This window comes from Ambystoma mexicanum, chromosome 2p, assembly GCF_040938575.1.
Source record: "Ambystoma mexicanum isolate Mex_15411 chromosome 2p, UKY_AmexF1_1, whole genome shotgun sequence".
Taxonomy (NCBI): domain Eukaryota; kingdom Metazoa; phylum Chordata; class Amphibia; order Caudata; family Ambystomatidae; genus Ambystoma; species Ambystoma mexicanum.
The window spans coordinates 749,273,142-749,299,855 of NC_090923.1; the positions used below are offsets into that span (position 1 = coordinate 749,273,142).

At 50.5% G+C, this 26,714-nt stretch overlaps 1 protein-coding gene across 4 annotated transcripts in view; it reads right to left on the reverse strand.

Annotated features, from left to right (window-relative positions):
• Nucleotides 1-26,714, reverse strand: part of BCKDHA (branched chain keto acid dehydrogenase E1 subunit alpha) — a 177,876-nt gene that overhangs the window by 111,862 nt on the left and 39,300 nt on the right. For 2 of the 4 annotated variants that reach the window (XM_069644388.1, XM_069644389.1), the window contains exon 2: nucleotides 9,417-9,596. In XM_069644388.1, coding sequence (XP_069500489.1) covers nucleotides 9,417-9,596 — 180 coding nt within the window. Of the gene's footprint in view, nucleotides 1-2,511; nucleotides 2,536-7,996; nucleotides 8,021-9,416; nucleotides 9,597-26,714 lie in introns of those variants that run through there. The other 2 variants (XM_069644391.1, XM_069644390.1) reach the window with 2 other exon arrangements.

Genomic DNA, 26,714 nt, shown 5'->3' on the forward strand with positions numbered 1-26,714 from the left:
GCCCGTTTAAAAATCATACTTTAAGAAAAAATGTATGACAAGTGCGCACTTGAATATATAGATACATAGTGACAGTGACGACAGCGGAATTCGAGGCGGGCACAAGATCTGCAGCAATGGAATATGAATTTTCCATCTACAAAGATAGCCACAACCCACATCCTTCACCCATACTTTAGAGGAAACATCTCAGGGACCTTTGGAGCTAAGCTCTTTTGTGTTGGCTAGCAGAGTGTCTTTTGTGTTTGAGACGCGGGGGCTTTTCGGGAGCATTGCAAGAGTGTCTGGGAAAACGTGATCACCCGATGATTTAAGAATGTCTGTACATGTTCACTACTTCCATCCGAGTCGCCCGTTTGTCACAACTCTTTCCCCTACTATTTCAAAGCCAGTCTCCAGTTTTGCACTCATTTTACAGGCCAGCCTCATCCATCTCTCGATCTACTACCCATTTAGTGTTGCCTACTTTATTAGCCCCCCGCCCCCTCACCTGGTCGTCCTTCTCTCTGTAGTTCCTAGTCGTCCTTCTTCCTCTATCCCCCCACTCCTTATCCGTTACTCCTCTTCCACAAGTATTTACACCAATAATAATACTGCCATCTTGTTTTATATAGCATTGGCTACCACCATGCAGATTTGTAGCACTGCAACTAAAAGTGTTACCTTTAACAAGTGCAAGCTATTCAATTTATGGACCATGGAAGCAAAAAGGGCGGAAATCTTCAAGATTCAATCCTTGATTCGGAAAGTTGGACACAAATCGAAACAGAAAGAGCACACCCTTCTGAGCTATCAGACAGTCCCCATTGCCCAATCTCCATTTTTCTCGGCCTTCCACTTTTCTTTTGTGCACCCCCATTCTGAATATCCACCATCACCTTCTTGTTCTCGCTCACGTTATACCACTGGGCTGCTCCGATTGATCGAGATCATATTACATTTTGAAAACTGGTCACGGAGGGGTGGGGGGAGAATCAAAGGGGGACAAAACTCATCATTGCATGATACCTGCCCTTTCGTGGCACTCCCACTTCAGCACTCTATACCAGAGCGAGGATGGAACAATCAGCCAGGCTAATGAGCTTCGGTCCTCAGGGAACTAGATATCTTCTGGGCTGCCATATCAACCTGTGAAGTTGTGAGGGCACTGAAAGAACAGAAGTGGCCGCACGGCAGGCCCAGATCTAATCCCACTGGATCTTTAGAAGGGCGAGCCAGCAATTTGGGCCCCAGTGCTGATTAAACTTTTCAATGCTGTGCTTACCTCAAGGTCCATCCCCAAGTCCTGGCCGAGTGCAGTAATAGTTCCAATTTATAAAAAAAGGGGGCAGGGAGTTGCCATAGAACTACCGCCCGATTTCCCTAATAGATTGAGAATCGCCTTCCCAAATATCTTTCCCTGCACAATCAACTGCAGGAATGGGTTGACAATAATAATGTGTTGAGTGACTTGCAAGGTGGTTTCACGCAAAAAGGGGTACAATTGACCACTGCTTCTTACGGTTTACAGTGATCCAGAAATATACGGTATTGCGTAAAATGGAATGATATGCTCCATTTCTGGACCTGAAAACTGCGTTCGACACAGTGTCAAGGACCTTACTGTGGTAGATTTTAAGAAATCACAATATTTCCAACCAAATGCTGACCTCTATAATGCTAGTATATGGGGAGAACTAAGCCACTGTACGCTATGGCTTGAGGGTGGCGGGGGGGGTGGAAGGGAGCAGGGAACAGACTATTGTAAATAAAAGGATGAGACAAGGATGTGTTCTGCCCCCTCCCCTTCCCCTCCCATGCTGTATTTATATCCAGGAGCTAATAAAAGCCCTGGTGATGTGCTGCTTTGACCACCCAAAGATGGCATCACTGGAGATCACTGCCCTGGTTTATGCAGATGATGCAGTTATTTTGGCCACCACACCGATGGGACTGAAAAACTCATTCAATATTTTTCTGTAAAAATGGAGTACGCAGAAAAAACAAAAGTCTCTTTGCCAAGTACTGCCCCCTGTCGATCCAAGTAAACAATGTCAGACTGGAGCATGTTAAATATTTTGACTACTTGGGTGTTACATTTCAAGATTCAGGGGTATGGTCGCAACAAATTCTCAAATCTGGGATTACCCTGGAAAAATACAGTGGGGCAATTCAATCATCCGACAGAAGGCATGGCAGCGGTGCAATATCCCTGGCCTTGGAACTGTATAAGAAACAGGCTGTCCCTGCAGCCATCTATGGTTCCGAGCTCGGGGGATATGCCAATACCAGGAAACTGGCTAGCATAGAGCACCCATTAAAATAAATAAAACAATTGGTTCTCCTCAGGAGCAGTACACCCTCATCGTTGCTACAGCTTGGACTCAGTGTTGCGCCATTATGCGATTTGAGTACAAAGCAGCATTATATTGGGAGTGCCTGTGGATCACAGATGATCTGACAATTTATCCTGAAGCAGCAAACCATTTGTTATCCTTAAATAGGGCGCACAGTGCCAAATGGATTACACACCTGAAACATACACTGAACGAGTGGGAATAAATGACATGAGAAACCACTCTAGATCCCACCTCGGTACAAGTTTATCAAACCTGAGGGAGACAATAAAAACAAGAATTAAAAAGAGGGTAGTGGGCAAAGCTGCTATGTTAAAGTTGGGCCCGGATTACTTATCCCGGTGGTCAAAAAGTGATCAATATACCCATCTTGATCACATTTTGCCCCCTTTTGAATGATCACTATATATCTGCATGAAAGCTGGGACCCTGCAGATTGCTCCCTTCACTAGGGGGGTGGGCATGAAAACACTTCTGCACTGTGCCCCATGTGTAAATTAGCAGAAGAAAAGCGAATCATTACCTACTGGTATGCCCTTGTACAATTAACATGAGCCGCTGTTATTTGCAGCCAGTAATTTATTTATTCAGATTTATTTAAAGCGCACGTCAGCCCGGGGGCATCGTGGCGCTGTTACATGAAGACATACATAATCTGGATACCGTGGAAGGAAGATGGTTACAAAGCAATTTTCATTACAAGACACATTTCGTATCAGACACATTTCGTATCAGACCTATGCGAGCTGGTGTGGGTGAAGGAAGGATGGAGTTAGTTGAATAGAGTGGTTTTTAGAGATTTGCGAAAGGAATACAGAGAAGGTTCTGCTCTGAGTGAGTTAGGGAGGGCATTCCAGAGCTTAGGAGCTATGTGTGGGAAGCCAATGCCGCCGGCTTTGGCTCTTTTTACAGTGGGTACTCGGAGTTGGTTGGCGTGATGGCTACTTCTGGGACGGATGGAAGAGTTCTTAGTTATAGTTTCAGATAGGTAGGGGGGTGCTGTGTGATTGATGCACTTGTGTGTGAGAGTGAGGATTTTAAAGTTGATTCTTTCCTTGACTGGGAGCCAGTGGACAAGTCTTCTGGCCTGTGAAATATGGTCAGTTTTGGGGATGTGTAGTGCAGCGCGGAGGGCATTGTTTTGCACTATTTGGAGCCTGCTTAGGTTTTTTGACGATGTGCCTGCCAGGAGGGCGTTGCAGTAGTCCTATCTGGCTCCTATAGTAGCTCTGGCTATGGAGAGGCAGTTGGGCGTGGTGAGGTAGGGTTTTATGGCATAAAAAAGGAGTTTGGTGGTCAGAGCAGAAGCTGAGGCGATGGTTTGTCTAATCATTGAGAGTGTGGCGTCAATGTAGACTCCTAAGGTCTTGAAGGAAGAGGAGACAGGTATGCTAATACTGTCGATCATGTGAGAATAATTGGGGCTGAGTTTGGTTACTGTTTCGTTGGGGGCTAGGATGATGATTTCGGTTTTGTCTCCGTTTAGGCAGAGACCATTGATAGCCATCCAGGTTTGGATAGTCGAGTAGATTTTGAGGAGGGCTTCTGAGTCTAGGTCGTAGTCTCCGGAGAGGGGGAGGAGAACTTGCATGTCATCTGCGTAGTTTGTGTACGCTATGTTGAGGGAGTCCAGTAAGTCAAAGAGGGGTTTGGTGAATAGGTTGTAAAGGGTCGGTGCAGTGCAGGACCCTTGTGGGACTCCACAATTTATAGTGGTGGGGGGGCGCTGTCCTGGTCAGAGTACACTTTCATGGCCCTACCTTCAAGGAAAGATGTGATCCAAGTGGTAGCCTTGTGAGAGAATTGTGCAGCATTGAAGAGGTGAGATGTGAGAATGCTGTGGTCGACCAGGTCAAATGCTGCAGAGGTCGAGCAGAAGGAGGAGAGCAGGTTTGCCTGTGTCCATTATTTTGGTAATTTGATTTTTTAAATCTAGAAGGGCAGTTTCAGTCCCATGGCCTTTGCGGAAACCTGATTGTCTTTTGCCTAGGATGGTGTTGGTTTCCAGGTAGTGTTGGATTTGATTGTGTGCGGCTTTGTCTAGGATTTTGAGGAGAAAGGGGACGGTGGTGATGGGGCGATAGTTGTTAGGGGAGGAAGGATCGAGAGAGGGTTTTTTCAGGAGCGGGTGGACCCAGGCTTCTTTTAGGCATTGTGGTACAGTTCCAGATGCGAAGGAGGCATTGATGAAAGTCGTAATGATGGGGGTGAGGGATTCTGAGCACTCTTTGATTAATGAGGGTGGGCAGATATCCCCTTTGCAGGTGGAAGGTTTGATTTTTTTTGAGGAGGTCCTTGACTTCCGTCTCTGAGACTTCTCTAAAAGCAAAAAGGGGTGTTTGTGAGATAGAGTTGTTGGTGGAAGGTGTGGGCGAGCAGGTGGGGGTGTTGAGAGCTTTGCGTTGTGAGGCTATTTTGTCTTGGAGTGTTTTAACTTTATTGAGGAGGGCAGCCTGGATGCCTGTGCACCAGGCTTCATCCTTGATGATTTCATCTGGGCCGGAGGCAGGTGTGGTGAGTTCTTTGAATATGGAGAATATTTCTCTTGATTTGGAGCTGGCATTAGTAATTCTCGGATTGTAGGATTCGGATTTAGCGTGGAATATGGCTTTTTTGTAGGTCAAAGAGATCTCTTTAAAATCTTTAAGCGAGGATTGGTTAGGCGCTGCTTGCCATCTGGATAGGGCTTTGCGTTTCTTGGTGCGAAGGTCAGATAGTTCTTCAGTGAACCAAGAGTTGCAGTGCACTGATTTTTTCCCTTTTTTTTCTTCTAGAGGGGCAATGAGATCGATGGCTTGAGTGAGTGTGCTGGAGTAGATGTTGGCTAGAGAGGTAGGGTCATGGATGAATGGAGGCTTGAGTTCAGGGATATCGAGGAGAGGGGCGAGGTTGGAAGCAGTGAGTTTTTTGGAGCTTCTTACTTTAGCGGGTGGGGCATGAGTTAAGGTTTTATGAGTGGGCGTGGTAGGAATGGAGAATTGAATGAGGTAATGGTCCGTCCATGGGAGGGCCGAGATGGAGGTAATTGCAGATGAGCAGTTGTGATCAGCTAGCCAGTCATGGATCTGCCTTTGTTAGGAGTGGGGGCAGTAATTTTGTGTTCGAACCCCATGTTTGATAGTTCTTTGGCTAAATTTGCGGCTGCTTTGTCCTTTGGGTCAGCTAAACCAAGGTTAATGTCCCCTAAAAGGATGCTTTTGAGGTGGTTGCCTATGTTTTGGAGGAGTTGCTTTTGGTAGTCAAAGGGTGATCCTGGTGGTCTGTAGGTGATAAAGAAGTTTATGGTGCAGTTAGGTGAGAGGGCTAGTTTAGCAGTGAGGAGATCAGCGTTGTTATCCCATTGTTGATTACACATTCTTATGGAGAGGGTGTCTTTAAAGATGAGGGCGACGCCGCCGCCACCACCTTTGGAGTTTTTACGGTCCTGTCTGAGAATGGTATAGTTTTGAGGGAGAGCGAGGTGGATGGATGGACTGGAAGCTTCGTGGAGCCAGGTTTTGGATATGGCAAGTAGGTCAAGATTGTGGGTGGTGATAAGGTCATTGATTTCAATGGCATGGGCATAGACAGAGCGCGCTTTGATGAGAGCGCATCTTAAGTCTGGTCGTAGAGTGTGTGTGTTGGCGTTGGTGGTGTTGGGGGTGGGCGGTGCGTATTTGGGTGTGTGAGGCTGGGGCATGATAGATGCAGCGTGATGGGTGCTAGGGTAGTGAGCGTGGTCAGAGAGGTAAGTCTGGGCGGCTGATGTATGGGTGCGAGAGCTGAGTCTGTTGTTCCTAAGGAGTGTGGAATGCTGCGGAGAGTTAGGAGGTGTTTGGTGCGTGTTCTTAGTCTACAGAGCCTGAGGTGGAGTGGGTGATGTCCGATCGGATTGGTGTGGTAGTTGAGTGTGGAATGGAGTGCAGACGACGCTGTGGTGTGTATGAGGTCAGATGGTGGGGTAAGGCATGGGTGGGCATGCTGGTCTGGGTGCGCATGCGGCATGCTGCAGATGGCCAGAAAGGAGAGGGATGTGAAGAAGATGGATAAAGAGGAAGGGAGGTGTGTAGGCGCTTTGGGGTGTGTGCCAAGGGGCTGCATTTGTAGACAAGAGATGTACAGGTAGGTGGGCAATAACACTGTTGGTAAGGGTGGGCAGTTAACACAGTAGATCAGGGCCGCTAGGGGCATGCAGTAACACAATTGAGCAGGGCCGCTAGGGACAGGCAGTACAGGGCCGCTAGGGCAGGGCCGCTAGGGGAGGCAGTTAACGCAGTAGATCAAGGCCGCTAGGGGCAGGCAATAACACAATTGAGCAGGGCCGCTAGGGACAGGCAGTACAGGGCCGCTAGGGCAGGGCCGCTAGGGGAGGCAGTTAACGCAGAAGATCAAGGCCGCTAGGGGCAGGCAATAACACAATTGAGCAGGGCCGCTAGGGGCAGGCTAGAATCGAATGGCAGAGTATCACATCAAAATGGCTAGATTTGAATGGCAGGGTAACACAACAAATGGCTAGATTCGAATTTGTATGGGCACACTATGGAATGAAGGCGGATTTTTTTGAGATGGGGTAGGCATACAATTTTTTAGTGGCATAGACTGGGCAGAACAAGGAGTGGCTAGCAAAGGTACATATGCATTGAGTGCGTAGCTAATAGTATGACTATGGCATTTTGGGCGGCACATATGAAAATAACATGCATGTCTGGGGATAGTGCAAGGGTTAGATAAAGCCTGCAGGCTTACCTTAAAGGACAAAGATCAAAGGACAAGGTGTCTCTGTGTTGCTCCTGCAGTGCGGGTTGCTGTGGGGGAGCTCCTGCTCTGACCCCGGTGCGTAACGGTCTGGCGTAGCAGTGCAGAGCATTAAGGGTGGGAGTAGTCAGTGTCCGAGCAAATAGTTGTGGCTAGTGGAAGCTGGTCGAACATATGTGCCCGCAGGTCCGTGGGCGAACAGGGGAGGAACAGGGCCTTTTCCCTCGGGCCTTCTCCCGAAAGCCGGCTTCCGCCTACCGGTGTAGGGGATTGGCTGAAGATCGAGCAGGTTAGCAGCCAATGGCAGCCTCGTTTTAGGGCCGCACTGCGCCTGCCATTTTAGGGTCAGGCAGCATTAGGAGAGACAAAATGGAGGATCGGCACAAAGGTAGTATGCAGGTGCCCCGGAGGGGCTATAGTGTGCAACAGGGCTGAAGGATTTGCTGTACAGGCGATGCTGTCAAGGTCCTGAGACAATCTCTGCAACCACACGTTATTTTTGCAACTGCCAGATACACCCATAGAGTGTGGCTGCATAGATTAAATGTCTTTAAGGCCCTAGGAGCAGGAGCTCAGCCCACACAGCCTTATGATACGGACACGGGGCTGAGAGTTTACTCTCCCAGTCAGTACCTACCTAACTGAACAGCAGTGCTGTTCTTCCATCTCTGGCCCATACCAAGTGAAACCTTACTCTGTCTATTAATTCCGCTGGTACCCTGGTTTTATTTATCGTTGCTGTTCTATGTATGAAGGTTTTTATCTGTAGATGTTCCATCTTTTTATTACAATTTTAGCTAATTGTTAATTTATGAATTTTACCAAGAAATGTGTATTGTGTTTTAATGCTGCATAACTTGAGGGTCTTTTTACACCAAATAAAAGTTGGTTTGATTGCTCATCTGCCTCGCTCTCTTACTCCCTACCTTCATCTCCTCATCATCATCTCCACTTGCTCTTCTCTGCTTGCGTTTCGCATTCTGTTCTCTCCCTCTCTTGTTTTACGGCTCTCCTGTAGATGTGGAAGTCACAGTGGCCAGAGAGCTGGACGTGTGGAGGTTGGGGAATATGGAAGAGAGTAGATTAGACGGATTCCTCTCAGAGTGCTCAAAAAGCATATGCCAACATCATGATCTTTCACTTAGATTGACAGAAATGTTCACATTCTAGTTCTGGGACAGGTTGTTCGTTCTAGGTTTGTGTGAATACTGCATTTACGATCCAACTTCAGGTCGTGGAATAAACATGCTCATCATAACCACTGCGTCACAAAGTGCCCGTTCATCAGTTACTGTGCCACTGCAGCGCCAGTATCAGTGCTATAGCCATCAGAAATGTTGAGCATGGCTTACAGCAAGAGGGCAACATTTGAGTGCAACAGCAACAGACAGGAATGGCTGAGATTTATCATACAGCCTAAATAACCCACCTAGAGTTACTGTACCCAGAGAGCATGCATAGCAGCTGCCCGTCCATTAATGTGCCAACAAATGCTTTCCTGCAAATGGCTGCGCCATACCATGGCAGCACATTAGATATTGTAACGCTGAACAGTAATCCATCAAGGCATGTTCCCTTAATGGGCGGGGGGCGGGTGGATGGCAAGGCTTTGCTGTGACACACAAAAAAGGGTCATCTTAACTGCTGCGAGAGGGAATATAGAGTTGGGAAAAGGCTCATCGGAAATCTGAGGCTCTCAAATAGACAGAGAAATGATGGCAGTGTGAGATAAGGGATGTCGCAAGGGCAACTATAACCCCTAGAAACCGCTAAACTATGCCTCCTGATGGGCTTCAACAAAAGAGGGCACACACAGGTCCGTCCTAGAAACTGAAAGACATTTGCAATTTGGTGTGTGATGCCCATTCTCTGACCTAAGCAGAATGGCTACATACCTACCAGGGAGATAGCATTCAAGTTCGACTTCAACACAAGGTTGGCAAAGATGAATCTTTCATGTGGGGTGCTGGAACATCCAGAGATGTCGGGGCAAAAAACTTTCACTGCAGACATTTTTCAGCAAAAAATGAACTCATCTACAATAGAGATTTGTACAAAAAGAAGATGGGCATAATATGCGTTTAGGCTGGGGTTGGTTCTCCTTTTGCTGCCGCACTGTATTTGAAAACTGAAAATTGACATTGAAAAAATCCAGTAAAAAAGAGCAGTAAAAAGACAAACAACCGGTATAGCATCACATTTCAAAGAGTTTAGACTGCCCACGATAGCAATTATTGACTGGTCTTCAACATGACGCCATCCCACCTCACCCCACCCACACAACCCAACGCCTTTCAATAAGAGGCACACCTTACTTGTCTGTGCCCCTTCAACCAGGCGGCTTACCTGCGGGTCTTCGTCCGGATTAATTATCTGCCCCTGGCGGTCCATCACCCTGTAGATGGGTATCCCAGAAATCACGTTGGGCTGAATGAAGTCCAGTTTATCCACAAATTCGGCCGAGGCTCCGGGGAACTGAGGCTTATCCTCAAGGGATGTGAACTCATTCTGTTGGCGGAGGCCTCGCTGTGATGAGGAGGAAGGGAGTGAACAGTTAGAGGCACTAGCATATGGCCTGGCACTGTGTGGCGTCATGCATCTCATTGGCTTATCTTGCACAGATTTAGAACAACCTTTTTTTTGCAAACTAACAGAACTGAAGAAGCTTCTCTAGAAATCAATGTTGGGGATGGGGCTACAATTTACATGGCAAAGGCCAAGAAGGATGGCTGTACACACATGCATTTTACACTAATCAGGGTAATATATGACGCATGCCATTTTTCAGTAAGGAAAGGGTGATGAATCAAAAGTGGTGTAGCCATAGAAGAGATTTTTATGTGCACTGCCTAATGGGACCATACAGTTCAAGGAGGCATAAAGTTCGTTGTCCTATCACGGTTTACTAGTTTGATGGTTCTCACTAGTTCCCACAAACAGTTTCCCAATAAACGTAAATACATTGGTATTCTATGAAACATTTGATCATCTTTTGCAGAAATCGGGCTTGGAGATGATATGGTTCGCCAAAGTGTTCTAAACACGTGAACACCCAGTGACTATTCTTTTTGTATCTGTTAAGAGTCTATAGTGACTCTGAAGTCATCTTTAAATTGATGTTTCTATATGCTTGTACCTTGGGTGCCATTCGACACAAATCTTGTCAAAAAAGTAGACATGCCCTCGGAATGTTATTGGAAAGGTCCGTTCCAGGGGGGCCAAAGATATAGGGGACATTTCACAAAAGTTGCATTTCCCATTCAAACACCTAAAGGGATTTTTGAGATCACCTACAGAAAACAAAACATGCTGGACAGTTTAGCGAACAAACTTTGCGAGCAGCTGGCATATGGAACAACTCGATTGGTTTGGTGCAAATCTGTGCAGTGGTTTACAACAAATAAAACAGCGCATTTGTATTTATGAATATTTGGCAAATGTGCAAGTTGGAATTGAAAAGCTTAAATTGGATTGGTGAAGGAAAAAGAATTTGATTGGCTGGAACATAATCAGCAGATACCCACACATATTTGTGTTGCTGCCACATCAGAATGGACGTCTTAAGTTTGGCTGAACTCCTATTGATGGGACCGGTGGATCCACTACAAAAAGTGCCATACAACATTTTTTAAAAGGGGACATATTGGAAACCTCCGAGGCGTGCCCCAACCTCCAGGTCTGTGAGAGCAAACCCTAGTGCGACGGAATATGGCCTTTACTGGTGAAAATAAACAATGGCTCTTGGCAACAGAAACCAACTTCTGCAGGAGGTGCCCTCCAGCAGATGTTCATTTTCTTCAGCATCCTGACAACACTGGAGCTTCATCAGGTTGCAAGTGCTGTTCCCTTTAATCCGCTTGTTGGTGTTCTTCATGTAGTGTTCTTTTTATTTTGAATTTTCAAACTACGCCCATGTTGTGTGTGGTGGCGTTTTACCATGACTTTAATGTCCAAACTCATTTTACCACAACTTACTGTGCAATCACACAACTGACAAATCATATCTTGGGCTTGTGATTTAATAACTCAGCCTTCAGCAGGAAAAACTGTCCATACCGAGCATTGCGACGAGGTCCCAGGAGCCCGACGTGGACTTCTTTTTCTGATGAGAAGTAGTAGAAATGACTAAGGGGGTAATTCATATAAAATCGGCGCACAAGTGGCGCACGCGGCTGGCGCACAGAGTGCGCATGCAGCAGTCTGCACCAGCCACGTGCGCCAAAACCCATTTAGGCGCACAGCGTATTCATGGAATCACATCCATAACCAGCCGTGGCGCAGCGACCCTGCAGCAGCACCAGTTACGCCCCCAACTCCGCCCCGTGCGCCAAAGAAATCGAACAAATCCAGTACCAGGCGCAAAGGCCAGTGGACCAGCATACAGCCCCCCCCCACCATGAAAACACGTGCAAAATTCCCGCACACGCCCCAGAATACAGGTACCCAAGCTCGCGCCAGGCCAAAAGCGTGTAAAACTCCCTGCGCATGCCCCAGAATACACGTACCCCGCTCGCGCTAGGCCAATAGCGTGTAAAACTCCACGCGCACTCCTTGGAATACACGTACCCTGCTCGCGCCAGGTAATTTGCGTGGAATAAGTCCCCCCTGTGGTGTGGGCTGCCTGTGGGGCATGGGGAGGGTGGATGGGCTGTCTGCGGGGCATGCCCACGGGTGAAGGGCTGCCTGCGGAGCATGCCCAGGGGTGAATGGGCTGCCTGCGCGGTATGGGGAGGGTGGATGGGCTGGCTGCACGTATTCTGGGGGTGCGTGTGTAGTATCATACGGGATAGGCCTTGTGCGAGCGGGGTACGTGTATTACTGGGGTATGCAGGGAGTTTCACACGCGATAGGCCTTGGCCAGCGGGTACGTGTATAATGAGGGGTGTGCGTGGAGTTCCACAGGCGATTTCGCTGGGCGAGCGGGGTATGTGTATTCCTAGGGTGGCCCAATGCGAATTGGCAGTGTGTGTCCTCCCAGGTGAGCACTCTTCCCCCCCCCCCCCCCCCCAGGCCCTGCAGGCAGCACACAACACAGGGGACTATCCTGCACCCCTGGCCATGCCCTGCAGGCAGCCCATCCACCTTGGGCATGCCCCGCAGGCAGCTCATCCACCCCTGGGCATGCCCCCCAGCCAGCCCACATGTCACCATGCACAAGTGAGCACCGACACATGTCCCCCTGCACCCCCACCCACCCACCCAGCAGAGACGGGCACCTGCCAGCAGGCCCCGACACATGTTTCCCCCATACCCCCCAACACGTCATCATCATCAAGATCATGGCCCTCATGGCCACCCAAATCCCACCGCACGCCACCTCTGCCCAAAGTACCAACCAAGTATTACATACACCCCACATTGAAAGGCCCATTACATGAAACAACCCAAAAGGCATGTATGTACATCAACACATGTCCGTCACACACACACACACACACACAATGGGTGCCAGTGAATGTGAAAACCCACATCGTGACATGCATGAAACCAATGAGAGAATACCACACATTGAAGTATGAAACAAAAATGTATTCAACACAAAAAGCAGTGAATCAAATGAACACACAATCAAGAAATAAAATGCTGCATGTTCCAAAATGAGAAAAAATATGAAATCACAATCCAAATGAAAAAGTGTCCAAAGTCTCCGTCCAACAAAGCAAATCCAAAGGGAAAGAAATAAGTAAAATCCATTGCTCCATGGTGAAGAAAAAAAAAAAAAAAAAAGACGACGATAAATCCACTGTTCAACTATATACTAATAACAAATCCAGGGTCCATGAGCCCAACCATTGAAATCAAACCTACAAAAAAAACGACCAAATAAATAATTTTCTACAAAAAGGTGGGGCATAGTCCAAGCGCCCAAAATTAAAGAAAAACAAATGAAACCCAACACTAACTATATACAATGGCGGCGGGCATGTCCTACGGCTCACTTGCCTATTTCCCGGGCCAGGGCATCATCGAACTCCTGTTATATGTCCTGGAGGCGGCCTTGTTCCATGGCCCCGAGGTTTCGCAGGGATAACGCCATGTCCAACTCCAACTCCCTGCAAATTGCCTCGAGGCACTCGGCCCGCCTCAGCGCCCTGCGCATGGAGTTCTCCGCCCTGACCATAGTGAGCCGTGCCTCTTCCGCCCGCCGCCGCCGCTCCGCATCTATGTGCTGGCCCAACCGCTGCCACACGGAAGACACTCCCAATCCAGGGTCCTCCTGCCCTCCGGCCGATGCCTGCCCCTCTGATGTTGATGGCCCGAGCCATCATTGCTCCCACCTTGAGCCTGCTGCTGCTGTGCCTGTGGCCTGGCTCTTGATGCCTGCACGTCCTCCTCCTGCTGGGGTGCAGTTGTTGGTGTGGCCACCCCTGCTGGACCTCCGACTCCCAACTGTGGCAGGGAAGTGTCCTCCACCAGCCTGGCCGCTGGGTCAGAGGCACCTCCACAGGGTACCCAGGTGATACATGGGCCGGAAGATGGCACGGAGTATGACTGGCGCATAGGGGGGGGGGGGGTTCAGGTGAGGAGGGGGTCGGAAGAAGGTCCAGCAGACAGAGGAATCCAGTCCTAGTGACCCGTCCCAGTAGGTCGACGCGGTCAAAGAGGCATCTAAGATGACATGCAGTGTCTTCACGAAAACAATGCAGGTCATCTTGCATGCCCCGTTCACGCAACGCCACCCTAGCCAGGACAGGCTCAACACGGGACTTGATTGCCACATCCGCAGGGAGAGGAAGGCCAGTTGTTGTGCGCTCAGCCTCTCCCCGAGAACGGGTCTGGACGTAGGCATCCCGTCTGGTGCCGGATGATGCAGTCACAGGATCGGGGACAGGATTACACACAGGCACCCCCGCGCTGCCTCCTGCCCCTGGACTGCACCAGTGAAATTCTGCCCCCCAACTAAAAAGCCTCCCAGCGCTTCCGGACTTGTTGTATGTCACGGACTGCCACCCTCTCCACGTTGATAGCAGCCACATCCTCTATCCAGATCCTCTTCCGTCCTTCATTGTTGGTGGGCAAACTTCCAAAGAGGGCATCATACTGCCCCAGGACTCCATTGGCACTGAAGCTGCTAGCCCTCTACCTCTCTGGCTGGGGGTTGCCAGTGTTGGGAGATAAGTGTTGTGTCCGACATGGCAACCCCAGAGGCAGGTGTGGGTGGGAGACTGGGTCCTGGGGCTGGGCTGTGGAGCGATTGAATAGCAGTCTGGAGTCTTCTGTTCCAGCAGGGGTGGTCACAGCAACTGGACCCCTGCAGATGGTTGACGTGCAGGCACCAAACAGCAGGGCACGTGGCCAGCAGATGGCAGGTGGGAGCGTGCTCAGGGGGGCAGGAAAATGGCCTTCAGGGCAGGAGCGTGGTCTTCCGTGTGTGTTGTCGCGTGGCCAGCTTGATACAGAGTGACTTGGCACGTGAAAAAAGTGCACATCAGCGTGTAATTCGAGGAAAGGCCCTTAGCGCGTAAGCGCGTCTGTGACGTTACACGCATGGGCGTTTCCCTCGTGACTGGTTCATAGTGATTCAGCATGTGAAAAAACAGCACGTCCGCGTGTTAATGCGTGTAATCCGAGGAAACGGCCTAAACGCTTAAGTGACGTGACCCGCGCAGGTGTTTCCCTCAGCAGGGGTTAAAGGTGAGCAGGGCCAGCAGTTCAGTGTACGTGCCTTTCGTGGAGACTGACGTGTGTGTTGCTACTTCGTGTTGATTCGCGCACCATCACAACTTCACAGCGGATCAAGGACGTACCTCTTCTTTTGGCGGGGGTATTGGCTACGCGTGTTTTTCGTTATCACGCTAGTCTGACGTTGAGTCGCGCACGCTATTTTTCCCACTGTGGGTGCCCCTGTGTATAGCGTACCCGTTTGAGGTCATAGTAGCCTGCGTGTCCCACGCATACATGTTTTTCGTGTCCCTGGGTGCCACCGCGTACTGCAGGGGGTTACTTCCACACACGTGGGCTACTGGGGGTTGCATGCATGGTTTTACTGCAGTTTTGGGGTGCCTGAGCGTTGATGACCCGTCACTTCATCACCGGGGTCACATATAGCCTTGCAGGTGCAGGGGTGCTTTTAACATCTTGTATCCCCACCCCCTTCACCCCAATTGCCCAGGACAATTGTTGTGTACACCTCCCATTGGCACTACATCTGTGCCGGCACTACTCCATCTGTGCCATGGTTGGTAGGTCACAAAAGGTGAGAGGCGCCTCAGCCGGGCATACTCCTCGTGGCGGTCATGGTCAGGGACGTGGCTGGGGTGACCAGAGAGTAGGGGGACTCCAGAGTGTCCAGGGTGGCTGCAGAGGGAAGGGGGGGGGGGGAGAGGCAGGGGTGCGGCAGCTCGTGACGATGTTGTGCCACGTGTTGGTGCAGTCATGCCACCACCCCCTGTGGCTCCGAGAGATGCAGTTCTTGCATCTGGCACTGGCGCCCATGTGACCTGGCAGTCCGTTTCATCGACTGCCACGGGTACAAGGGTAGTAGTAGCTTCAGGTCAGGAGGCACACCGTAAGTGCACGCAGGGCTGCCTTGACCGAGGCACATGTCCCTGGGGCAGTATTGTCATCTGCTGCCCCGACCATCTTGGTGTTGGCAAGTGCAGGGGCAGATGCAGCCAACACCACCCCGGTTGTGAGTCTATCAAACAGGATAGTCACGGTCAATGACCCCGACACAGTGGATGTTGCTGCGCAGGGTCCATTCCAGGGCACCCCCAGCCACTGACGCAAGTCAGGCCTTCGCTCCTCCTTCCACCCGCCACTCCCTTGGTTCAATCCACCGGTGCCACTGGCCATACTGATCAGGGCGGCATTCGCCAGCCAGGGTCCGCACCACTATCCAAGAGGAGGAAGGTTGCATCTGCAGCACAGGCTGGGACCCCAGACACAGCCACGGCCTCCTGCACGTCAAGGAAGAAGCCTTTCTGTGCGCAGGAACTGGACTCCCTTGTGGACTACATGCGGGCCCACAACCGTGAGATGTTAGTGGGCCGAATAGTCAAACTACGGCTGCCCATCGGAATACCCACTGGAAGCATGTTGCGGATAATGGGAGTGCATTCGGCCATGAGGTGCGCAAGCTGCCGAGTGCAAGAAACGTTGGGATGACCTCAAACGCAGTGCTAAGTCCAAGTGTGCCTCTAATTACAACATGACTCTGGTGACTGTCGGTGGGCCACCACCTGAGGAGGATGACCTCACTCCGCACGAGTCACTCGTTGCGGGGTTCATACCAGCAGAATTGGTTGAAGGAGTGGGAGAGATGCAGGACTTTGATGCCCCGTCCAGTGAGTGTTGTTGTGTGTATGTCCAGCCCATGTGTGGTTTGCCTGTGTGATGTGTTGTGCTTGACTGCCACTACATGCTATGTGTACATGGTTCTCATGTGCTAGTCATGCAATGCTTCACTGATGCGCGCTTGCTGTGCAGGATGGTGAACATGTAGAGCAGACGGGGACTGTCCTCATCACCACACTTGCACCCTACTCACATGCTAGTTACCTAGATGCCCCTACAGTCCATGTCCAGCTCACTGGCCCTTCTGCATGTAGCCAGGGGTGTCTTTCCTCTCAGCACTGGGACTATGTCATTGCATGACTGACGTGCATGTGTCCTCTGCCTGCATGCAGATACTCCACTTAGGCATGCCCCCTTGCCCCCCCCCCCGCACCCCAATTACACCATTGCATTGGTGTGCATCATTTTGGCGTATTGCAATGGCCTGTTCAAGCCTCCTGTGTACATGCTAACTTCCACCAGCCAACCTGCCAGACACAAGCAGTGGGGTACATCCTCTGGCCTTCATGCAGGGTCTCTCACTAGGACTGTGCAGATGGCAGATGCTCCGCAGGGACATGAGTGCCCATTCATGCTCCATGTGCATTCCATGCATGCCCCTGTGTGTCCTTGACTGGATGATCATTGTAGTACGTGTCCAGGATGAGCAACATTTCAAGGCATTTCTTCAGCCATCCCATGCCCACTCTGGCCCAGTCCTGCATCACACACATGTTTAGGGTGTCACAGTCTGTGTGGGGCACAGTCCTCCCCCAGTTTCAGGCTCACTGACTCTGTCCAACTGGTGTAGTGGCTTCTGCACACATGGGTGTACTACTGAGGGTTTGTCATGTGTCCTGCTTACTGTCCCATCATCTGCTGTGTTGTCAGTTGACTCAGATGATGCCACTGATGCTAGTCAACACTGTCTGCCAATACGCAGGTCTCTGGTCACCCTTTTGCTACCATGCAAGGCATCCCTGCATTTTCACTAGGGGGGTGGGGGGGGTTTGCTTGTAGCCATGCTACCCATTGCATGCACATTGCACGTGATGCCTGAACTTGCCCTTGCACTGCCTTCACGTTTCTTTGATACACATCATGAAGTACTTGTTCATGTAGATAGTGAGTAACATACACATGTTCTGCACTGCATCAACCCACTTCTGAGCCGTGTAACACCATTCTACATACCTACTCACTGATGCAATGTCAAATTGACCAGGCATGCATGGCAGGTTCTCTTGTGTGTGACATGTCTGCTTCATGTGTTGGATGTGTGCGAGTGTGAGGTCGGCGTGCGCGTCTGAGGTCGGCGTGCGCGTCTGAGGTCGGCGTGCGCGTCTGAGGTCGGCGTGCGCGTCTGAGGTCGGCGTGCGCGTCTGAGGTCGGCGTGCGCGTCTGAGGTCGGCGTGCGGGGCTGAGGTCGGCGTGCGAGGCTGAGGTCGGCGTGCGGGGCTGAGGTCGGCGTGCGAGGCTGAGGTCGGCGTGCGAGGCTGAGGTCGGCGTGCGAGGCTGAGGTCGGCGTGCGAGGCTGAGGTCGGCGTGCGAGGCTGAGGTCGGCGTGCGAGGCTGAGGTCGGCGTGCGAGGCTGAGGTCGGCGTGCGAGGCTGAGGTCGGCGTGCGAGGCTGAGGTCGGCGTGCGAGGCTGAGGTCGGCGTGCGAGGCTGAGGTCGGCGTGCGAGGCTGAGGTCGGCGTGCGAGGCTGAGGTCGGCGTGCGAGGCTGAGGTCGGCGTGCGAGGCTGAGGTCGGCGTGCGAGGCTGAGGTCGGCGTGCGCGTCTGAGGTCTCCGTGCGCGTCTGAGGTCTCCGTGCGCGTCTGAGGTCTCCGTGCGCGTCTGAGGTCTCCGTGCGCGTCTGAGGTCTCCGTGCGCGTCTGAGGTCTCCGTGCGCGTCTGAGGTCTCCGTGCGCGTCTGAGGTCTCCGTGCGCGTCTGAGGTCTCCGTGCGCGTCTGAGGTCTCCGTGCGCGTCTGAGGTCTCCGTGCGCGTCTGAGGTCTCCGTGCGTGTCTGAGGTCTCCGTGCGTGTCTGAGGTCTCCGTGCGTGTGTGATGTCTCCGTGCGTGTGAGATGTCTCCGTGCGTGTGAGATGTCTCCGTGCGTGTGAGATGTCTCTGTGTGATGTCTCTGTGTGATGTCTCTGTGTGTGTGTGATGTCTCTGTGTGTGTGTGATGTCTCTGTGTGTGTGTGATGTCTGTGTGTGTGTGTGATGTCTGTGTGTGTGTGTGATGTCTGTGTGTGTGTGTGATGTCTGTGTGTGTGTGATGTCTCTGTGTGTGTGTGATGTCTCTGTGTGTGTGTGATGTCTGTGTGTGTGTGTGATGTCTGTGTGTGTGTGTGATGTCTGTGTGTGTGTGTGATGTCTGTGTGTGTGTGTGATGTCTGTGTGTGTGTGTGATGTCTGTGTGTGTGTGATGTCTGTGTGTGTGTGATGTCTGTGTGTGTGTGTGATGTCTGTGTGTGTGTGTGATGTCTGTGTGTGTGTGTGTGATGTCTGTGTGTGTGTGTGATGTCTGTGTGTGTGTGTGATGTCTGTGTGTGTGTGTGATGTCTGTGTGTGTGTGTGATGTCTGTGTGTGTGTGTGATGTCTGTGTGTGTGTGTGATGTCTGTGTGTGAGTGTGAGGTCTGTGTGTGAGTGTGAGGTCTGTGTGTGAGTGTGAGGTCTGTGTGTGAGTGTGAGGGTGTGTTAGTGTTATGTGCTTCTAACATGTGTACTAATGTTTTTTTCTCTCCACTTTTCAGATGATGATGCAATGGAGCCAGAGGATGGGGTCATGCCAGGCACAGGGTTGTTATCACAACCGCAACCCGGCACAAGTGGGGGTCGTGTTGTGTTAGAGCACGAGAACCCACATGTGCTACAGACCATCTTGTCTTTGGCTGGCAATGAGTCCAGCCCAGATGACCACTCTGATGTCCATGTCGAGTTGGATGTGCATCAGGTCCATACATCAGGGGCGAGCGATTCTGATGTGGACACTCCTGTCTGCGACACCTGCACCAAGGGGCCAGAAAGTGGTGTGACCTCCGCCTGTGGTGGATCGGGACGCAGGGTCACCCTCCACACCAGTCGCTGATGTGCCTGGGGCATCACATCGACAGGGGCATGTAGTCCTGCAGCCGCGGGCGGTGCCAACCTAACTAGGATGGCCGGTCCTTGGGTCCCGCAGGTGTCAAGCCCAGCAACGCGGTGGCCGCGCGCCACCGAAGTACACTGAGTGGTAGCCAGACATGACTGCCAATTTAGAACAGCAGGGGGCAGCACTTGATAACATTGCTGTGAGCATGGAACGTGTGGCCTGCTCGCTCAGGCTGGGCATGGAGGCCTCAGACAGGGCACGCCAGGCTGAAATGTTGTCTTTGCATCAAGCAATTGCTGCTCACGCAGAGGCACACATGGAGGCCCTGAGGGCTGAGTATGAGTCCCTCAGATCCACTCTGGGTGTCCTCTTGACGTCCCAGAGGGTGCTGTCAGAGGAGAGGTTTGAGCAGCTTGAGCGTACCATCTCGGCTGAGCTATGTGCTTGCTGCGAGGTGCATCAGTTGTCCAGCCAGGCCACGCAGGAAGAACTCTGTTACCTTGCAAGAGGAAGCACGTATCACGGGAGGTTCTGCATTCAGACCTACGTGTCATCGCCACACAGAACCAGGCTCACCCGTCCGGCAGACTTGCTGCCGACGAGGGGCAAGCTGCGGCTATGCGTGGTCAGGCTCCTGTGCCACATCCTCCTTTTCAGGATGAGCCAGACTCGGACGACGTGATATCTCCCACACAGGTCGGGCTGCGCAGGCGTTGAGCCCATGGAGGTTTTTTTTGTCTCAACATCATTGCATGTGGGTGTTGAGGTGCACCCTGTATCTCCCCCTCGTGGGTGCTCCTCCCCCCCGGGTCGTATATGGCCATTTTTGATTTTTATTTTTAGTTTAGTTAGTTAATATTGACTATTTGATAGTTATTTTAATTAGGTTATGTAGGTTGTTCATTGTTAGTTTAATTAGTTAATATAGTTTAATATTGTTTGTCTATTGTGCATTCATGTGACTGTGTGGTGCTTAGTGGCTTTTGAAAGCATCCACTGTCTGTTCCAGCTGGGCCATTCAAGCTTGTCTCGTGTATGTGTTTGCAGCTTGGGGTCCTGACTCACATAGGCCACTCCTGCTTCCCTTATCCATGGGCTTGCTAGGATGGTTCTGTGTTACACAAGGGCTTTGGACTTTCATCATAACTGTGGCCCGTCTGCTGCTGTACTACTTGTGTTAACACCCCTAGTGGGGATTTGTAGTGGTTTATCCACCCCTTGTCCGTAATCAATTTGGGCGAGTACGTGATTGATGTCTCCATTAATTGATGTGGATTGTGATGTATGTTCTTTTCTTGCCTGTATATGTGCTTGATGCCCTTCGTGCTGTAGACAGTAGCCTGCACCCTTGGCCTGTCAATGTCACACTGATGGTGGGAGGAGTTTGGATGTAGGTCTGTAACCTGGCCCAGTGACAACCAGCATGAAGACACACACACAGAGTACTTTCAAGCCTTATTAATATCTTTTATGCCCTTTCTGCAGCAGAATGAGCCTCCACACTACTTTTGCCAGCAGACACAGGGACGTGTAATCCCGATGACTGGGCACGTTCAGTGGTGCAGACGTGTGCATGTGTGCGCAAGCAGAAGCACAGGGCTTGTGCTCAGACATCCGACAGAAGCAGATGCGTTGCCAGGAGCTCCAGGCAAGGTGAGCAGCACAAGGGCCCACACCGCAGCCAACCTTCCACCTGGCCACTTGCACATGAATGATAAGTGGCACCAATGCTGGGGAGCTTTGCCAGGCATTGTTGGAGAAGCGCACAGTACAGCTGTGACGGCCAAATGCAAAGTGGCTTTACAAGTTGTCAGGGGCACACGCAGGGGCCATCGAACATATCCTCGAGTACCCCCTGCTCCATTGAAGCAGCGTTATTAGGGCAGTAGCTTTCCTAGCCAGAAACTGATACAGCGCACAGTGACACCCTGCGAGACACAGACTCGTGTGCAGTGCATATCATTTGCATGTGCAAATTGCCACCTGCATTACCTATTGAAATCGGCGGCTGCCAGAACACAACTTGTACTGAAGTTGTACCTTGCTATACGCATGTAGCAGCTCACCCAGGGACCATTGTATCATGTGTGATTCTTGACGCATTGGTCTTCCATTTCCTGCGCGCCCACATGCGCCTGCCTTACTGCATTGACAGTGTATGAACCATGAGGGGGGGGCCAAGCTAACGTTTGGGTACAAAGAAGCAGACAGGAGTGAGTGTTTGTGGAGGAGTCAATTACTTTGGGGCATGGATGGTGTGTGTGTGTTGTTAACACACATTCAGATTAGTAACTCTCGCTCTCTTTGCAGCTTTGAAGTGCTTCTGTCACCAGTACTGAGAGTGCGCAGGCAGGAGGCCAGCACTCACCCCAGAAGTCTCTCTTTGGCTTGCATTTGACTCATTTGGTACAATGTGCATGATGAACATGTTTTCTCAGATTGAGTATGTGCTATTGTGAATAGTAGTTTTTTGTATTTTGACTACTTTCCCTTGCCAATCCGACGCCCCTCTCCTGCCTCTCTTTCCGGTTATCCTGCATACCAACGCCTGTCCAAACAACATCTCCCTAACCCTCCTTCCCTGCCGGGGTCTCAGAGGCCTGTGTAAGTTTGACCTTGCAGGCGCCCAGTCCACCGGGGGGGGGGTGGTTGGTTCGTGCCACTCCCACGCCTGGACGTTGGTGCTGTGACACTACCCATCAGTTGTTGCATCCTCATTGTATGTTATGTACCATAAATGGTACCCATCCTGTAGGACCATTGTTCAACTGTGCTACCTTTGTTGTTCTATCATTGTGCTTGTACATGTGCTTTGACATTTCCTGCTACTTCAAGTCATCTACTGGAGACTCTTCCAGGGTTTTCTGGTGCCTACAGGCTTTTTCCCCTGGTTTGTGGGTTTGGCTACTTGGAGTTATCTGCGATTTGGTATTTTTACCAGTCAAGGTGGCCTCTGAGGGGGCTGGACCCTATTTACACGCAAGCTGGAACATGGAGACCAGGGGTAGGGTGATCCTGTAGCAAGGTAGACTTGTAGGAAGGCGGCTACATACCCCAGATACAGTTGTTCAGAAGGTCACGGTGATGTGTAAACGAGGGAGGGCCTTTTGTTGTTGGACAGTTGGCTTGGGCTACAGTGTTTTGGGCACTCTGACATTGTAATTGTGGGGTACTATGTACATGTGTTGTGCTGGTCAATGCCTGTTCCTGTGTTGTCTTTACGTTTCAGGTGTCAGGGGATTGGGGTGGTTTGACATGCTGGGGTGTTCACATGGGCAATGTTCACATGTAATGTGTACAGGACACGGAGGGTCACTTGATTTCACATGCATATATTGAGTGCATGTCCCTAATGACACACAGTTGCACAATGTTCCACCACACGTACAACAAACCCTTCCATGGCCACAGGTGCACACAGATTGCATTCTCAGGCCCACTGTGTCCCTGCAGCACATGAGCTATTACCATTTGGGTATCCTGTACATGTGTCATTTGGTTAGTGATTTTATTTGTCATTTTCATGTGATGCTCAAGGTGTATCTGCAACACAATGGCTGTGTGCTGAGCAGTGTGTTGCAGGAAACGCACACAGCACACGGGTTCAGGAGTCAGGATTTTGCCATGCCCCATGTGCATGTGAACAGGCATTCAGTGTTGCTTTCATGCTACGACTGGTGGAAAGCATTTGTGTCTGACTTTGTATGTGTGGGAGGTTGTTGGTCAGTCATTTCATCTGATTCCATGTCAGGCATCATTGGCTCGTGCCAGTTTTCATTTATGACATGTCACTTTGTATCTTATTGGTCATGTGTTGGCCTTTTGCTATTGCATGCCATGTCATGGTGTGGCAGACAAGGGTGATGTGGTTTGGGAGGGTTTGGGTGACATAGCAGGGATTGTGATGGCCTGTTTGCAGGGGGGGGGTGTGATACACACCTTGCACGTGTTCCTTTTGGTCACACAGGATTGGTTATGTTTAAGTAGCTAACGGTGCACACAATGTAGCACTTCCGTGGCAACAATCTCAGGGTAGTAAGGTTGTGACAGTTGACTGTCTCTTTGTCACCATCGATTGTCACCTGGTATGTGCCAGGCCTGTGTGCACTCCGCAGGGGTGGGAGTTTAGGTGAAGAAAGTGGCCACAAGCAGGGTGCAGGGTTACCTCGCCACGTGCCCCGTCCCCTCCCATGGGCAGCGCCTGTGGTTGGGGGATGTGGGGGCACCACTATGTCCACCAGTACCTCCTGCCATGTTGCAACATTGTGCAGGACACATGCTGCCACAATGATCCTGCACACTACTGGGGGTGCATATAGTAGCTGCCCACCAGAGCGGTCAAGGGAGTGGAAGCGTGACTTGAGCACTCCGAATGTGCGCTCCACTATGTCCCTGGTTGCAATATGGGCATCATTGTATCTTACCTGGGGTGGTGTGGTGAGGTTCCAGATTGGCGTCATCATGTGGTTGCTCAGAGGGTAGGCACTGTCCCCTGGGGAGGTGAAAATAGATGTGAGTATTAGGGTTTGGGTATTTGTCTGTGTGCGACATAAATGCATGTGCACAGGCATTTGTACTCACCTAGGAGCCATGTGTCACCATGCTGCCCAGCTTCCAGGTCCCGGCCCAGGGCATACATTCTGTATACGAAACTGTCATGGGTGGAGCCAGGGTAGTTTGCATAGACAGAGGTGATGATTCCTTTAGCATCGCATACAACCTGCACTTTGATGGAATGCCAGTGCTTGTGGTTTCGATAGATGTGCTCAGTGGCCCTAGGTGGACGTAGGGCCGCATGGGTGCAATCTATGGCACCGAGCACTTTGGGGAAGTGTGCCACCCTGTAAAAGTCCTGGACCACGGCCTGCCTTTCTGCGGGTGTTCTGGGCATGTATATGTGCCTGCGGACTGAGGGGCGTACAGTGATGATTGACAATACCTGGTGTAGGCAGCGTGACTGCGTGGCCTGTGAGACCCCCCCCCCCCCACTATGGCAGTTGTCCGCTGAAATGACCCAGTGGCCAAAAAATGCAGGACATTGAGCACCTTCTCCAAGGGGCTCAATGCTTGGGAGCACAGGGTGGGGGATGTAAGGTCATCTTCCCACTCCCTGACGAGGTCTAGGATGATACGAGGTGGAAACCTATACCTGCCATAGACGTGGTCATCAGGCATCTCAAAAAGGCTGGTCTGGGGGTGGTGGGGGGAAGAAAAAAATAAATAATTGCGGGCCCTGGCTATTCTCCTCCTCCTGCGGTGTCCCACGATCAGTGCTGCGACAAATGGGGCATTCATCGTAGCTGTATATGCGCGTTTGTTGTTTGCGCGCACTTTTATACTGTGCGCGGGGGCGCTTCCGCCTTTGTGTGGCGGACGTGTTGTCGCCTATGCGCGTCTTTTCCCGTATTCGAATCCATGAATACGTGTCGTTCATGTGCGTGTGGGCGTTAAGTGTATTTCCCTGTAGTACTTCCCCCAGTTACGCCTTTTTTTTCACGCGTTGTTCCCCATTCCGCGTGTTACGCCGTGTGTCCCGCCCCCTTTTTGGTGTGTGCGTGGACGTTGTGCGCTTTCCCTGTGCCCGTCGCGCACGGTGTTCGGGATGATGCAATGACGTGTGCACCACGCATGGGTTTGGCACACATCCCGAGGAAAACATGCACAGGGACTTCCTAGAATCGCATGCGTGTGCCTGTTTTTTTCACGTTTGCGCCAAGATTTTCGGGGCACGTTTGTTCCATGAATCTGCCCCTAAGTTATATCATCTTAAAACCACTGGGAAAAGTGTAAAAAGGAATGTTATGGTTGTTACATTAATAAAATATGTATTTTTTTAAATTGTTGATGTTCAGTTCCTTAACATTATAAAACACTTTCAAATATAAAAACCTTTGAAATTCAGTAAAAAAAAACAAAAAAAAAATTGAAAAAAAAAAAACGACAATATGGTTACAGCGGAAAATCTAAAAACCAGACACATTTGTCAGTTATGATAAACTACAAACTATCATTTGCACCCCAACCATAAACAATTCATACCAAGACACCGAGGGGACCTGCTGAGCCACCATGTGTGCCCCCAATGGTTGTCCAGAGGCCAGTGGCCACTTTACTTGGGCTATGGCCTTCAGGCACTGCGTTATACCATATCACATTACCATGCCGCTATCAATATTCAGTACATATATCCTTTACATGCACACATCCGAGTAATATACCCAATGCATTCACACAGAAAATGTCATCACTTCCTTCATATACTCACGTTTGCCAAAGGCGTTAGACAAAGTGTGCCCACAAGTCACAACCAAACAATGTCGATAAGTGCACAGTGGGTCATATACAAAATGTGTCCACAAATCATAGTTGCTAAGGCAGTTTTTTGTAACCCTATGTTAAGGTAAAAGTGCCCAGCCAAAAAGAAGGTACAGCGGCAGAGCAGTCAGGTTTATCCCTCAGTAAGTGCTCACAGGCTGACATTAAGGTATATTCAATTAGTACCCATGCACCACACTGAAATACAAAAAAAAAAAATAAAAAAAAAATAAAAAAAAAAAAAAACATTGATTTATCAAATTAGAGTTAGTTACTCTTCCTATCCTTTATATCTTCCTTCACGGACCATCGATAACATCTCCGACAGCGGTGAAGAAAACGACCGTCGAAGACTCCCATTGACTGATCCTTGGACCTTGGAGGGCCGCTTCGGGCCACACAATAAGGAGAGAGGGGGGTGACATTGAGAGTGTATTTACCACTTTTCATATATTATCTACGGCTAGCTGCCATTTTGTTTAATCATGGATAGAACCCCTTTCAAGTTTTGCCCAAAGTGCAACAAAAAATTCCCCTGGGTCGACAAGCACCTAGTGTGCAATCTTCGTCTCCCTCGGGATCACGTTGAAGCGAACCGTCGTGCCTGTAAGCTCTTTAAAACCAAGATGTTAAAGGACCGTTTAACTGAACGCTGGGCCTGCCACGCCATGCAGGCCAAAGCCACCAGGAACGTGGAAGGGACCTACAGCGACAGCAGCAACACAGCATTTTCAGACAGCGAAGGCGACGCGGAAAGTTCGGTTTCCCAAGCGCAAGCCCCCGACCCCATCAAACAGGCCGGCGGACGACCTGTTAGGGAGAATTCTCAAAAATGTGCCATTTCCCTTCACCTTAGAGACGCCCAGCAACTTTGCTGGATTTTGAGGACTTGATATTTTTTTTCCTGGAAAGAGTGTGAGCCTTTTTTCCCCCACTCTTTCATGTATGTTTTACTCTTGTGTTCTTTGATT